The sequence below is a fragment of the Peromyscus eremicus genome, chromosome 6 (genome assembly GCF_949786415.1).
Source record: "Peromyscus eremicus chromosome 6, PerEre_H2_v1, whole genome shotgun sequence".
Lineage (NCBI taxonomy): Eukaryota > Metazoa > Chordata > Mammalia > Rodentia > Cricetidae > Peromyscus > Peromyscus eremicus.
Genome location: NC_081421.1, coordinates 63,882,425 through 63,898,973, shown reverse-complemented (window position 1 = coordinate 63,898,973; position 16,549 = coordinate 63,882,425). Strand labels below are relative to the sequence as shown.

General features: G+C 51.3%; 1 protein-coding gene across 1 annotated transcript in view; it reads right to left on the bottom strand.

The window, feature by feature from the left end:
• The window catches only part of Kcnn3 (potassium calcium-activated channel subfamily N member 3), a 144,786-nt gene that overhangs the window by 20,556 nt on the left and 107,681 nt on the right, over positions 1–16,549 (bottom strand). Inside the window, exon 4 of the mRNA XM_059265688.1 lies at positions 1,354–1,495. Coding sequence (XP_059121671.1) covers positions 1,354–1,495 — 142 coding nt within the window. The remainder of the gene's footprint in view (positions 1–1,353; positions 1,496–16,549) is intronic.

The window sequence follows — 16,549 nt, the reverse complement described above, 5'->3', positions numbered from 1 at the left end:
GGAGGCTGTGGCCAGCCTCCCACTGCCCTGGGGTCTTCTCTTCTCCTAGTGGCCAGCTGGCTCCTGCCCACCAACGTCAGCTCTGATGGCCACCGTGCTGAGCAGAGAGGGACACTCTCCCCTCCCTTGATGGAGTTAGCTGGAACCTTCCCTTCTGCAGACACAGGTCACTCCCTGCCTCACAGGAAGGGGTTGCCCTGCTTCCTGGGAGCAGCGAGAAAGGGACTGAGGCGCAAGGAGCCCTGAGAGGGGGGTGTCACGGCAACAGCTCAGGCTGAGAGCAGGACAGTGAGGGGAAAGCTGAGGGCCGGTCCACGGGGACCTAGCACCAGGCCTCGAGCACCCCATCGGTTCCGTCCCTCCAGCGCCAGCCTTGATGTCCCTGGGCCTAGCTGTGTGCCCTCTCTCCGGGGTCACTCCTGGGCTGAGAGAAGGAAGTCTGGCATTGGTTCTAGGACTCCGTGCAGGGCATCCAAGGGGAACACGGCCTGTCCCACCCCCATAGTATCCCCCAACCCCAGCTGCTTCGAAAGTGGGGATAGCCTGGGCACAGCATTGTTCACCCCAATGGTCCTCCACGAGCCAGCGAGGAGGCCAGTCAGGTGTCCAGCTTCACTTTACCCAGGAAAGTACAAGCTCCCCAGGTGACAGCTGGCCCAGAGGCCACAGTGAGGGTAGAGCGAAAACTCAGATCCTGCCTCTAACTCGCACACCACACCCCTCCTATGTGCTGCACCCAACCTCAGTAAAACGGCAGGGACATGTGCGTCCCAGAGCTCCTTGGATCCTGAGACATTTGGCCAAGGGTGGGAAGATATGGACCTCGGTGCTGGGGACCTAGAGACCTGCTGGCCTTATCAGACACCCATACTGGAAAGCGTTCGGCCCTCAGAGCCGGTGCTCTGTTGTGCAAGTGTGGAAGACAAAGCCTCGGAAAGGAAGCCAAGCCAAGCCGAGAGCCGTGCGGGCACACCAGGACTCCAGCCAGCAGCCAAGCCCATCCAGGACACAGGTCCCTCAGGCTGGCTCAATGTTCTATTTCTGAGCTCCAGCTTAACTTGATCAGAACCGGTACCGAGGTCTATGGAACCTGGGACACAGGAAGGAGCATGGTAAACTACAAGCCCGGTGTTTCCTGGGAGTAGCATGTAGTGAGAGGGTCAGAGCAGCAGCCAATCCCAGCGCGCTTGGGGGTGGGCTCAGAAAACTAGGTTTGCACAGTTCACGCTGGCCTTTTGATGTGCAGGGGACAGACATCCCGTTCCTAGTGACTAGCATCCCTCCCCCTCCCCAAATGGGCCCTTCTGTGCTCCTGCAACACCTGGAGGGCGGGCCAGGGGGCAGAGTACTCACCATGATGCCGGTGAGAAGACAGACACCTTTCCCACAGTATGTGTGGGGCACCATGTCCCCATAACCAATGGAAAGGAACGTGATGGAGATGAGCCACATGGCACCCAGAAAGTTACTAGTTACATCCTGCTGGTCGTGGTACCTGCCAAGGGAAGACAGGAGTTAGTCCGTGAAACCACTGCCAGGAGCAGAGGCTATGGGAGGCAGAGGAGATGGGGTATCTGCTGAGGAAGGTGCATTGGTGACAGTGTGGCATCTCCCGTTAGGCTCCTGAAGGTCCTGCGTCTGGGCCCAGGCAGGACCTGCCTGCAGCAGCTGAGTCCCAAAGGCACAGTGTTTTGTCACGATTTGCAATGCACTGTAGACGTCCTCTCACTGTTGCTAGGAAAGCTTAGGATGAAATCATGCAGGAATACAATTTAAATTTTCCTTCTAAACCGACCTTCTAAATGCATGTGGATATGATGAATCTGAGGCCACAGGCTCTTGGTCAGAATAGATCACACACACACACACACACACTACTTTCTTTAAGACAGTTAATGGGTCCCAAGACTGGCAGCTCCTGTGTGTCTAGAGGGAGGCCATTGTGGTCTGAGCCTATCTTGAAGCTGACTTCATGGGCAGGAGCTCTGGCATGTTCACAGAAGCACAGCCTCCTTTCTGACCTGGATAAATATTTGTGGCAGGACACAGCTGGAAATATCATAATATGTTCTCTGCTTGGAGGCCTTTTCACCCATATTGCCTTGCTTTTCTCCAGGGAACTCAGCCCAGGAGTTCTGCTTTGGGGAGATGCAGACATTTCCAGGGGGCTCTGTAAGTGAGTGGGTGAGACCCCTCCACCTCCAGATGCCTTTTTTTTTTTTTTTTTTTTTTTTTGACAGGGTCTCATTATGTTGCCCTGGCTGTCCTAGAGCTTGCCCTGTAGATCAGACTGACCTTGAACTCAGATCTAACTGCCTCTGCCTTCAGAGTGCTGGGATTAAAGGCACGAACCATCACATCTAGCTTGAAGGTGCGTGTTATTGTTCAAATGTGTTCCCTCCTAAAATGCAAATGTTGCTGGGAAGACTCCTCCCTCATGAATGGATGGAGATATTTATTTATTTATTTATTTGACAGCGTCTCGTGAGCTACATAGTTCAGGCTAGCCTTGAACTCCTGATCTTCCTCCTCCATCTCCCAAGTGACAGGGTTACAGGCCCGTGACACTTCACCTGGCTTAAAAACAAGGTTTTATGCATCCGTCTGCTTGGTTTGATCCTGTGCCTTCTGCTGTGAGGACACAGCCCTCCTTCCCTCTGGAGGACAACGTGGCATCAGGGCGCATCCCCAGACACTACATCTGTCGTCACCTTGACAGTGGACTTCCCAGCCTCCCAAAGCATTGCAACTAGCCTTTTCTTCTTCGTAAATGACCCAGCCCGTGGTGCTCTGTGACGGTAACACGGCAGAGCAGAGCTGCAGTTCTCCAGACAGGCCTGGGAAAAGAGCCTCAAACTCAGCAAGCAGGGCCCAGGGGAGACGGTGAGGAGGAAGAGCCTTTCTCCAAGGGTCATCCTACTGGACCAATGTGAGTGGCATACAGTGCACTCCTGGTCCTGATAAATCTCCCAGTCACCTACTCAGAAGCCACTACGTGGGGAACAGAGCCTGGACCGGGGACATCTGTTTGGATCGAGGGGCAGCTGTTTGAGAACGTTGTAACCCAGGAGGCCGACACATGGCGTACAGACTCAAGGGCTGGCAAGGGCTGGGCCCTGGCTATGCTCGGCTGTGACCTCCATACACAACGGAGTCCAGAACCCCATGAGTGATCACCCCGCACTGCTTCCCCAGCCCTGTCTTCCAGGTGAGGTGTGCAAGGGCGTGTGCAAGCACATGTGCGTCTGGAGATGCACCTGAAGGGAAGAACTGTTGCTAGTCAGAGGGAAGCGTCTCCGCTGGAGAACACCAAACACAGTACGAAGGATGCCATTTATTGAGTACCTGTGGTATACAACTGATGCTCTGAACGTAAGGGTTCTGTTTCTTACAGCACCCTTTGAAGTGTCTGATGGGTAAGCAGCTAGAAGCACAGAGACGTTGAGTGACTTGTCCGAAGACACACAGGAAGTAATGGAAACAAAGTCCATGTGTTTCTGCTGCCCCGTTGTGCACCAGAGAAGCGGAAGTGACTGACATGTGTCCTAGAGAGTGAGAGAAAGTGTCCATGAGAGGAGTGCACCTGGGCTTCAGCAGTAAACAATGAGATGGCTTGGGAGGCCAGTGCTCAGAAGAGGTTGGAGGGCCTGGAGTTCTATGGACAGATGTTTGTGTTTGGTATTAGAAGGCGTGGAAGCCATTCTGGGCTCCCTGGTAGGAAATACAGCATGGCAAGAATCTCTAGGAAGGTCTGTGGTGAGCAGGATGCTTGAAAAGATGGGGCACAGCAACAAGGAAACCATCTGAGGGGTAGGTGTGCATGGCTGGGACCAAGATGGCTGCAGGTGCAGCTGCCCTCGGGCCCAGTCTCTAATCATCCACAGGTGGCAGTGTCTTTTCATTGCGCCTGTACGAGGGCACAGGTACCTGGAACTCCTGGGGACAGTTGAAGATGGCCCGAATTGCTCTGTCACCCCTGTTTTAAAGAAGGCTGTCCCCAGTTCCTAGCCATGCTCTGCTTCTCTCCTCGGACCCTGGCTGGCTGCTCCTTCCAGGCTCATATCCGCGGGCTGGCCTGTCCTGCTCCCCTGGCCATCCTGGAAAAGCACAGGCTTAACATCCCACTCTTCCCTCCAGGATTGAGGACTGAGTGGCCCCACTGGGCCACCCTCACCCCAGTCTGACACACCTTGGACAGGTACCCGTCTGCTGTCCTGCTTGCCTGTCCTTCCAGGCCCTTGGCCTGCGTCCCTTCCTGCATGTTAGGAGATGATGGGCCCTGGCTCCAGCCTCTAGACTACAAAACCAGACTCTGGGAGTGGGGACGGGGCGAGACTCAGTGGGAAGGACACAGAAGAGGGATGGAGCCCGCACAATGAACCAGCAGCACAGACGAAAACGTAGTGGGGGTTGGGAGGGGCACAGCCAGTGTGACTGGTTAGGAAGAGTATTTTCTGGGAAGCAATCTCGGGCCAGGTCTGAGTACACTGAGGTTCAGTCAGGAGCGGGGAGGGTGTCAGGGTATGGGCCAGTGCCAGCTGCACTGTGTAGCTCCATGGCTGTGGACAAGTAACTTAAAAGCCTCTGTGACTCGGTTTCCTTATCTGCTAATGGGAAGATTTAAATAACCCACAGGCAGCAGCGACACAGTGCGAGTACATAGCCCAGAGTAAGTGCTCACCACACATTAGCCGTAACTGCGTGTACAGGCAAAGGCGGGAACAGAGAGAGCGGGAATTACGACCTCAGAGGAAAGAGCCCCAATGGATGATGTATCGAGACAGTCACGGGACTGTCTTGAAGTTTAGGCTGAAGTACTTGACACCGGAACAGAAGCACCAGCGACACGAGACCCTTGCCGTCTGAGCATGAAGTGGCTGCCCGCAAGCCTACAGAGGCCAGGCCCCAGGCAGGGAAGTGTGTTTGCAGGTGTCCCTGGAGAAGCAGTGGGGAGCCGTGAATGCCAACCAGGTGACCAAGATTAGTGTGTGGCATGCGCAGCAACGTTCGCGATACCATACACGTTGTCCTTTTCTGGCAAATCTGCAGCTGACGCTAGTGTTCTCAAGCTGCTGGCCGCCCTCAGCATCGCATCGTCTAATTTACACATGTGCGAATTCTGGGGTACAGAGGTTAGACGTCAAAGGGGAATTGCATGCCAGGCAAGCCGGGGTGGTGGCGCACACCTTTAATCTCAGCACTTGGAGTGCAGAGGCAGGAGGATCTCTGTGAGTTAGAGGCCAGCCTGGTCTACAGGGTGACGTGCAGGCTAGCCAGGGCTAGAGACAGAGACTTTTTTTCAAAAAAAAAAAAATTTAAAAGATAATATGTAACTACTTTTTTTCCCCTGTGGTTTTAAAAAATACTCTTGTAGGTTTCTTTTTTCATTCAGCGTGTTATATATACCTTTGCTGTGTGCTGAGACAAAGAGAAACAGATCCTGAGAAAGCCACTCATTTACTAATTACCCCCTCCTCTTTCAGGGGTGGGGCGGGCTATGGGAGGAGCCTGCTGACAGCTGAGGCGTAAGCACTGTAATGGAGATGAGACCCACGGTGCAACTCACCAAGCAGGAAGTGATGCTCTAGCAATCAGCTGGTGATTCAGGACTGTGGGAGGGAAGAGCCGCTCCAAGCCTATTCACAGTTTTATGGTTTACACATGTCACACATCCACGTACTAATCTCATGCTATTTTTTGCAATAGAGCATTTTGGGGAGGAAGTAGTTTCGTGTTTTTCTTTAAGGGCTAAGGATGAAGTTTTTCTTTGAACTCAACAGTAATTATTATAATTGATAATTTTTTTCCATCAGGGTGAACCATGGTTTTCTTTCTTTCTTTTCTTTTCTATTTAATATTACAAAATAAGTAAGAGACAGGAAAAACATGGCTGGAGAGATGTCTCATTAAACATACATGCCTACCTTTGCTCCACAAATCTCTTACGCCTAAGTTCGTAGTTCCTACCTTTAAAAGTAAGCAAGCAAGCAGGAACCTCCATGCACCTGAAGGAAGAAGGCCTCTAACACACAAAGACAGACGAAATTAGTCACTTAAATCAAAAGAAAAGGAGTCAGGATCAACAGATCATTCACAGAGAACTCTTGGGCAGGGCTTGAGGGGTGGGGGTGGGGAGGGAACCTATAATTAACATTGCAAGGGAGATACAATAAGACCTTGTACCTATGAGGCAAGAAAACTGGTCAGGATGTATTATATGAGAGAAGAATCTATTTTCAATTTAAAAGGGGGGGGGGTGTTCTACCAGGAAAAGCCAATTGAATAGAGCAGGAAGAGAAATTGAGCAGGTCTCCCAAATGGCAGAAAACTCAAAGAATAAAAATGAGCATAAAGTATAAGAAAATTGGTGAATCTGTCTACTGATCCAGAGAATAGTTTCAGAAACAAAGCACTGGTGAGGGAAGGAGGTCATCACTGAAGAAGTCATCCAAAAAATTCCCCGGCACAGAAGAGCTGAGCGTCACCAAGGTCCCAGCACAATGGACAACGATCTCGGCCACAGCAAGGCACATTGGTGTGCAAGTTCCCAATGCCGTGGAGAAGGAAGGAGATCCCCCGCAGGGTTCTGTGACCCCAAGGGGGGAGGGGAGGAGGAGAAAGACAAACACAAACCACAAATTATAACGACCTTTGACTTTCCCCCAGAAACACTGGAAGTTAGAAGGCCAGATACGTCTGTCAAAATTCTAAAGGGAAATGGGGCTGGAGAGGCAGCCCAGTGGTTAGGAGCATTTGTTGCTCTTGCAGAGAACCCAGGTTCAGTTCCCAGCACCCACATGGTGGCTCACAGCCACCTGTAACTCCAGTTCCAGGGGATCCAATGCCCTCTCTGGCTTCCACAGACATCCCATGGTGCATAGACATATGCAGGCAAAACATTTGTACACATAAAGTTAAAAAAAAAATCTAACAGTCAATCGAAAGGAAAATAATTTCCAAACCAGAATCTTAGTCAAGAGATACCAGAATTCCAAAACCACCTGTGATGCCCAGAATGAGAATGGCCCCATTTGAATGCTTGGTCCCCAGTTGGTGGAACTCTTTGGGAAGGATTAGGGGTGTCCTGGATGGTTTTATGTCAACATGATGCAAGCTGGAGTCATTAGAGAAGAGGGAGACTCAAAAGGGATCCCTACCATGGAATCAGGCTGTAGGCAAGCCTGTGGGGCACTTTCTTAATTAATGATCAATGGGGCAAGACCCAGCCCACGATGGGTGGTGCCATCCCTAAACTGGTAGTCCTGGGTTCTATAAGAAAGCAGGCTGAGCAAGCCATGAGGAGCAAGCCAGTAAGCAGCACCTCTCCATGGCCTCTGCATCAGCTCTGCCTCCAGGTCCCTGCCCTGTTTGAGTTCCTGCCCTGACTTCCTTGGATGATAAACAGTGATGTAGAAGTGTAAGCCAGATAAACCCTTTCCTCCCCAAGTTGCTTTGGTCATGGTGTTTCGTCACAGCAATAGTGACCCTAACTAGGACAGGAGGTGTGGCCTTGTTGCAGCTGTGCCACGGGGGTTGGGGTTTGAGGTTTCAAAAGGCTCATTTCCACTTAGCTTTCTCTGCCCTGTGATTGTGTCTCAAGATGTGAGCTCTCAGCTACTGCTCCAGTGCCTGCCTGCCTGCCATGCTCTCCACTGTGGTGGCTGTGGAGCCACTGAAACTGTAAGCCCCAATAAACTCTTTCTTCTATAAGTTGACTGGCTCATGATGCCTTATCACAGCAGTAGGAAAATATCAAAGACAGCACCAAACCTTAGCTGAGTCTGAAAGAGAAAGAGAGTGGAGGACATTTTCCCATTCACAAGGCTCTAGAAGGTTTGTTTTCCCCAGGAAGCCATAGTGGGTGTCTTACTTAGGGTTGCTATTGCCGTGATGAAACACTACGACCAAAAGCAACTTGGGGAGGAAAAGGTTTATTTCACTCACAGTTCCACATCTCTATTCATTATCAACAGCAGGAACTCAAGCAGGGCAGGAACCTGGAGGCAGGGGCTGATGTAGAGGCCATGGAGGGGTGCTGCTTACTAGCTTGCTCCTCATGGCTTGCTCAGCCTGCTTTCTTACTGAACCCAGGACCACCAACCCAGGGATGGTGGGCTGACCCCTCCCCCACCAATCACTAATTAAGAAAATGGCCTACAGCCGGATTTATGGAGGTATTTTTTAAATTAAGGCTCCCTCCTCTCAGATGGCTTTAGTTTGTGTCAAGCTAACATAAAACTAGTCAGCACAGTGGGATTGGGTTCTCCAAGGCAAGGAGAAAGAAGAGCAGGGCTAGAGAAGGCTGCCTCATGGAAGAGGAAAGGCCAGGACACCATGATGCAGCTGTGGAGACAGGTCCAAAGGTGGCAGGTTCTGGAGCCAGGCTCAGGAAGATAACTTTTAAAGGCCTGAGAAACCCGAACTTCCCCAAAAGAGGTTCAAACAAATGGCAAGATTTGGAATTTAACTAGTGATGAGTACATAGAAACCTAAGCAAATGAAGAAAAATGATAATTAGCAATTAGAGAAAATGAAAACTTCCACAGAAAAAGGAAAATAATGAAATTTTACTATAGGATCCAATTATGAATAGAGTCAAATTAGTCTTAACTAAGTGATGTAAACATTGATTTCCGGTTTAACAAAAATAAGACAGAGTTATTATATAAGGACCAGGGACAGGAAGAGCTGAGGGGAATACAGGGAGCTAGATTTTCACCTACCCTGGAAGTGAACAGACAATGCTTAAAACCAAAGCTTCCAAAAGTGCACAGTCCACGCATGGCTTTAGGGACCTGGAGGAAAACACTAAGTCCATCAGCAGAGCCACGGAGGTCGATGCCTCCAGAAATGGCTAAGTGGGGAGAAATAGGAATGCACAGCAAACACTACAGGACCACAGACCATGGAGGCTCTGCAGAAAGCCAGGTCTGAGGTACATGCCTGCAATCAGGCCTCAAGAGTCTGAGGCAGAAGGATTGTAGTGAGTTCAGAGACCAGCCTATTACCTCAAACAAAACAAAACAAAACAAAAAAACTAAAATAAGTAAGCAAGCAGATAAATAAGTAAATGATAAAAGGTTTTGCAGACATACATATCAAATATAAAAGCAATCCAAAGATCTGGGGCTGTAGCTCAGTGATAGAGTGCTTGCCTATTATGGTGGTTTCGGTGAGAATGGCCCCCATAGGTTCATATATTTGAATGCTTGGTTCTCAGTTGGTGCAACTCTTTTGGGAAGGATTAGGAGGTGTGGCCTCATTGGAGGAGGTATATTCCTGGAGGTGGACTTTGAGGTTTCAAAAGCCCACAACAGGTCCAGTCATTCTCTCTGTCCCCAGTTTCCAGGTAAGATGTCAGCTAGTGTACAGTGCCATGGCTACCTGCCTGCTGCCACCCTCCCAGCCATGATGGCCGTAGACTAGCCTTCTAATTAAACTGTAAGCAAGCCATCGATTAAATGGTTTCTTTTATAAGTTTCCTTAGTCATGGTGTCTCTCTGCATCGATAGAAGAGTAACTAAGACACCTAGCACACATAAAGCCCTGGCCTTGATACCCAGCCCTGATATACCTGGACTGTGCTACACACCTGCAGATGCCAGCCCTTGGGAGTTGGAGCAGGAGGATCAAGAGTTGAGCTACTTAGCAAGTTCAAGGCCAGTCTGGGATAGAGATCTGGTCTCAAAAGCAAGCAAACAACAACAAAAATCTCAAGGTGAAGAAAAATACATGTAACAATTGTTATGAAGTAAGATGCTTACTGTCCACATCAACTTAACAGGGTTTAGAATCAGCCAGGAACCACCTCAGCGTGTGTCTACCAGTATGTGTTCCGAGAGGTTTAATTTATAAGACCATCCAGAACAGGAGAGCCCTACCTCATAGGCTGGGGTCCTAGATGGGAGATGGGAGGAGGCGAACTGAGCGCCCGCAGTTCACGTCTCCGCATCCTGCCTGTGGACACAATGTGGCTGGCAGTCTCATGACCTTATTGCTATGCTTTCTTGGCCATAGTGGACTACATTCCCAAGCTGTAAGCCAGAATAAAGCCTTTCCTCCTTAAGCTGCCTTAGCCGGGCATTTTTGATGCAGAGATAAGAAAAGTAACCCATACACAACACACAAATATGTATACAAAATACACAAAAAGTACCAAGAAAATAAACGCCCAGGAAGGACCATCCAACTGCAACCACCATGCCCACCGGTGTGTTCCCACAACTCTATCACACTTCCCACTAGTGACCACTATCCTGGACTCTGTGTTTCTCCCTGGCTCCTTTTCTTCACAGTGGACTTCATCTCAGTGTGCTCTGTAGCTTCTGAAATGGCTGCTAGTCATCCGTCCCCATCCCGAGGTAGACGCACATCTTCGCAGTACTGTCTTTTGAACGTGGGTTCAACTAGTAATTCACTTCTAATGCATACAGCGTAGCGGAAGTGATGGAAGTCCTCATCAGAAGTTAGACTGTCAGGGGCTGTGGTTTCTGTCTTGGTGATTTCCCACCTATTCTCTCTGGCTTGCTCTTCCTGAGAGAAGTCACTGCCTAGGTCTTGAAGCAAGCCAATGGAAAGTTCCCCCATCTCCCCCTCCCTACAGTGAGGGTTCATTCTGTGCCGCCAAGCACAGGAATGACCTTGGAGGCCTAGACACTGGAAGAGAGACAAGTCCTAACTTCATGAGACATCTTGAGCCAAAGGTATCCACTGAAGATGCCTTGGAATTCCTGACCCATGCAGATCACAATCATACATTTATTTGTTTTATTGGGTGGCTCATGTCACGGCCTGCATATAGAGGTCAGAGGAAAACTTGTGGAAAAAGATTCTCTCCTTTTAGCACACAGATCTCAGAGAGGGAACTCGGATCATCGGGCTTGGTGACGAGCACATGGACCTGCCGAGTCACCTTGCTGTCACTCGCTGACATTCAGGTATCTTTAATGGAGGTTTGGGGCTTCATTGAAGTTGCATTTCTCCATTTTCATTACCCTTAGTGTTTTGTGTGATGTTTAGGAAACCCCTCCCTCCCTCCCTGAGGTTATGAGACTCTGCAGTTCATCTGAAACTGGTTTTCCTCCCCCTGACTTTCAGTACTTCCTCCACGTGGAAGTAGTTCTATTTCTGAGTTCTTCATACTATTCCATTGGCCTATTAACCCTACAGTTACATAATAGTTCTCTCTGTAGCCCTTTCTGGGTACCACCTCCAGACCTTTCAGGTAGTAGGTGCTCACTAAACGTCTGTGGCTTGAATATGGCTGTTCCTGTGCCATCCCGAATGCAATGCAAGCTCCAGTCACCCAGGGGAGCACGCTCGAGCGACCCCAGCCCTTGTCTTCGGCAGACCGACCTTTGTCAAAGTGGCTGCCAAATTCCTTGAGCTTGGACTTGGTTTTCACAATTCATAAGAACACGGCTTCTTGACACTGGCTGTGACCTGTTCCAGAACAGAGTGATGGGAATGACGCCCAAGAGAAGAGAATACAGATCTCCCTTTGTCTCCAAAGGAGTGTGGACACTTGTGGAAAGTAGTCTCTCCCTAGGAGAGTCTTTCCATATGGATCTGAGGGATGTAGTAGCTCCCGCCATTTGTCTGGGGTTGGTTTGTTTGCTGGAATGTCGCAAGAATCAAGCTAGGCCGTGTGCAGAACTTCCTCCAGAAGGATGACTGCGCTCAACTTGTACTCCATGCTCAGATTCTCCGTCGGACACTGCGCAGAGCTGGGGTCTTCCTGCTCAGATCGATCTCCAGTGAAGAACTCAAGAGTATGCATCTGGATCAGCGGTAGCCTTGGACCCCACCACACGCTCTCCTCAGATGGTTCTCTTTGGCATCTTCAGCAGCTCGCTCCTTTCCCTCTCCCAGCACGTTTTCTAGGCCTCTTCCTCTGGCTTCCTCAGTGTCCTGAGCTTGCCTTGTGCGCACACCTCTCAATCCCACCGTGTCCGCCCTTGTCTCCATCGGTCCGTCTAACTGATCCCAGGAGACCCCGCTCCAACGCTCCTGGTGGCTGGAGCTCTTCCCCTGACTCCCACACCAGACAGCATCCTCACCATCCAGCTGTTGCTCTGGCCCACACCACACAGAACACTCACTATCCAGCTGTTGCTCTGGCTCTGCTGCTGGGAGGCCCCAGCCTGTTCGGCGTCAATGTGAAACACAGACTCTGGGACCAGGCCACAAATTCTTGGTCCTTCCCCATAGTACATGCAGTACACTGTCCCTGGTTTCCCGGTAAAGGGGGACAGCAGCTCCCAGAGTTCCTTTTCCATGAATGAGAACAGGGTTTGACACCGTGCTGACTATCCACTGTCGACTGTTCTGCCATGACAGTCCTTTGGGCAGGATTTGCTTTGGCAGAACTGGAGGAAAACCCCAAGACTGTCCTTCATACCCTAATGGCTTGGTGACCTTGAACGAACCCTGTCCCTGTCCTGTCTTCAGGGAATCAGGTCTAATCCAGCCCTGCCTATCTTACCAGAATGTGCAAGAGCTATCAGCCTTCTGTGCATGTCACAGAGAGAGGCATGTGACTGCCTCTGGAAGAGCCTCCCCCACTGGGGCTCTGTCCTCGTGGCAAGGACAGCCGCACAGGACGCGGAGGGAGAGGAGGCATGAGACACTGCTGTTCGGGAAAGTCCGGCTTCTCCACAGAGCTTTGTCATCTGCCAGGGCTCTCGGACTTCTGGGTGGCAGCTGCTTCTCCATCTCCCCTGCTCCATCAGATCCTGTCAGTGTCACCTCAGAAAGCCATCAGTGTGTGAACACTTGTCTTCTCGTTTGGGTACAGCCTTGTCCTCTCAGGTGGAGCCTGAGGTGCTGGCTAACAGGCCTCTCTGCTTCTGCTGGCACAGCCACACCTTGGACCACCATGGTTTCACCGCAGCAGGGGGATCACTTTTCATCAAAGAGCATGGCAGACATTCCTGGGTCCTTCAGAGCGAAAGCCAGTCCTTCCGAGTGCCTAAGGACCACCCTTCCACACCCACGGGACCTCTTTGAACCCCTTTGCCATGAGCCTCCTGTGTCCTCTCTGACATCCGCTCAGCAACTCAACAGTCTAGCTTTATTCCCCCGCTCCTGGCTTTCCTACAAGCCTCTTCCCGCAGACTACAGCAGTCCTTGGCTCACATGCCAGTATCTTGGTAAGGCTCCTGGCCACCCTATTCCTACCTGCATTCCTGCTGCACCCACCATGCTCCGGCTCCTGTCCTGGGACGCCCCCCCCCCACACCTTATCCCATGTATCACACCACCCAACAGGATGCACATTTGGCTTTGTTGGTCCTATTTGCCAGGCCCCCTTACGGATGCATTCCTGCTACTCAGTGAATGTTCGTTGAACAAATGCATGGAAAAAGACGGGGTGCCCATTTAGTCACAGAGGCCCACACAAGCTGCCATGAGGACTGTCACCCCAATGTCACATGTAAGCAACAAAAAGCCTCAAAGGATAACCAACCAAACTAGCTCCTCCCAGCAAGTGAGAGGACCCACGGAAGCTGGGACCTGACCTCTGTTCCCAGCCCAGACAGAGCAGCTGCAACAGGCAAGACAGGGCATGGGGACAGTCTCTGGGCCTAGCTAGGTCCTCTCTGGCTTGGCAGGGCCTCTGCCACTGGCTAATGGCAAGGCTGTGTGTGTGTGTGTGTGTGTGTGTGTGTGTGTGTGTGTGAGAGAGAGAGAGAGAGAGAGAGAGAGAGAGAGAGAGAGAGAGAGAGAGAGAGAGGGAGGGAGGGAGGGAGGGAGGGAGACTGACTGGCTACTGCCTGCTCCTCAGAAGGAACCTGATAAGCTGGTGCTGAAGGAGACAGATCATGGAGTCTTTACTTCTGCCTTTGTCCAGGGCCCTCTTGGCTCTCATAATCAAGTATCCTCAGCATGTCAGGGCCGGCCATTGCAGCCATTTCTCAAGGGCTTGTGGGCCTCTGCTCAGAGGCCCTGGGGAAATGTGGGGAGTATATAAAGAGGTCGCTGAAACTCAAAGTTAGCTGAAAAGTAAACGCCTTAGGGGACATCAGGGCTCTTCTTGCTTATTCCCACCCAAAAGACAGTTTCTTCTCTAAACATCTTCAAACGCCAAATGACAGGCTGAACCCAAGTCCTGTAGACCATGTGCCGTGATGTGGGCAGAAAGCCACCCCTGATCCCTTCATACTCAAAGACAGCAAACTGTTTTCCAAGAGCTGACTTTGAGTTTAGAGACGTAAGGGTGTTCCCCTTTGACAGCCTGGATCTTTCCAAGGCATGTCTAAATCTGTCCCTTTGTTTCCAGACCTAGGGACGAACAGCATGTGCCCCGGGAGGTGAGGGAGCGCCACCACCAGAGTCCAGGGACACCCCAACTGAGCTTCCCTCATTTTGGTTTGTTTCTGCTCCCCCACCCCCACCCCAGCCTCTGGTTTCTTCCTTTTGATCCCCCACCCCAACCTTGCTGGAGGGAACAGCATTTGAGGGAAGCCAGCTGCCCTTCCCTCCACAGTCCGTCTTCTGCTCAGAGGGAGTGCCGTCCACCTCTTTGGATGGTTATTAAATCAAAAACCAGATGGCTCATCTGGCAAAGCTTTCTCAATTTGCAATGTTTCTTTCTTCTTATTAAAAAATATTTCCATGTTTTCTGATTGGGAAATGTTTAACAAAATGTGTGGAAACGGAGGAAAGCTATGCCTAGAAGGAGCACTTCCTGGGGAAGCATCTTCCAGGAGGATGTGTGTGGTGAAGAGGGTGTGGGCTGGGAGACCAACAGGGAGGATGCCCACGCCGCCAGCGCTGCCACGTCTAGCTGTGGTGAGTGCTTGCCTCTTCACATTTCAGGCTTTCCCTTTGACAGGAAGCACGCCCTGGCTCTCCCAGGTTTGTGGGATCACCACATGAGAAGTCACACGTATCTCACACCTAGCTCTCCTCACACATGGCAGCCTCAGTTAACCACTGCATTCAGTCAGCGAGTGAGAGTCTAACTTCACAAGGCTAGACTCCAAACATCAACGTGACAAAAGCCATGCTTAACTGAGACAAATGTGTTGAGATGGGCCTAGACACGTGGGACAAGGGACCTGCTTTGAAAATAGTACATTTAGGAGGAGCCAACCAGAATGCCTGGGGTGGCAGGGCCCAGGTGAGGAGGGTGGCTCAGGAGAAGGATGAGGTTGGCTGAGGGCCCAGGAAGCTGCGCAGGTCAAGACACACTCTCTCCAAATCTCCAGCATGGGATTTTAGTACGCAAGAAGGCACGGGGTAGGAAGGGGGGCTGTGCTGGTAGCTGCTGTCCCTAACCACACATCTTCCTCCCCCACCCTCCTCTTGCCTTCTCCTTTTTCTTGTTTTTCTCTTCTGTCAGTCTTCCCTCTTTCTGCTCTTCCCCTCTCTGTTTGCCCTTCACTTTCTCGGCCTCCTGGGAGGGCTCAGGACGGAGCCACTTTCAGGGGAAGATCACCCATGCCTCCACAAGTCACCATTCATTCTTGGGGGACACCAGACTTTGCTCAGACCTGCCAGGTATGATCAGATACAGGTGGCAGAAAATGAGTCAGGACAAGGTCCCCGATCCAGGGAGTCCCCAATCCAGGGAGCCCCCGAGGAGTCAAGACCATAGAGAGTAAGTGGGAACAGCTGTACCAGGAGGTCTGTGGTCTATGAGCATGAGGTGTAGGGGGTGGGGCCGTGGGTAATCAACTGATCTCTGAGCCTGCTCTTAGAGCAGTTCTTTCTTGGCCGCCCAGCTCCTCTCTGCACCCATCACCCCTTCTCTCCTGCGTGTGGACAGCGCCACGGCCATCTTCTATGACCTGGGCATTCTTCCTGAGCTTGCTCCACCATCACTATACATCCAGTGAGTTGTCCTGTGGATCTGGGTTCCATGTTCTTGCATCACAGCACTCCAGCGGTGTCCTCACCAGGCACCTTGCCTCATGGTCAGTCTACACCTTAGCTCCCTCTAAACTGCAGTCAAGGAACTCTGCCCAAACATGGGCACCTCCAGTGCTCCAATTCAACAGTGGCTCCTACCGGCCTGGAAAACAAATAGGAAGAAGAAACGGCCTCCAGAGTCACACGGGGCACGCATCAGCACCATGGCTGAGGGGCCTGCCCCAGGGCTGTGCTGATTCCCAGCCCTGTGAAGACCCTCCTTGCTCTCCTGGACTCTGGTTTGTTATTTTCCCTGGGAAGGAGGCTGGGATTCAGCTACCATAATGGAGATGACTTGCACTGAGGCACCCGGGGAACAGAAGCCAGGGATCTGAACAAAAGCTCTCCTCTGTCATCAGGCTGGGAACTGTGGCTTTGACTGAAGAGCTGAGGACTGTGTCCTTAGATTGAGGCCATACCTCCCCCTCTGGCACTGAAGGAGAGAGGCCCAGATCGTCTTCCTGATCCCCAGCAAGCAGCTGCTGCTGCTTCCCTACGCTGTACGCTCACACTCCTGAATTCGGCTCACACTGGGCCTCCTGTCTGGGACTCCTTTGAGCTGAGGACATCAGCTCCTTTAGACTGCCTTCCTGACCAAGCACCCTCTGAGCTTGCCACCTCTGCCACTTCTCGA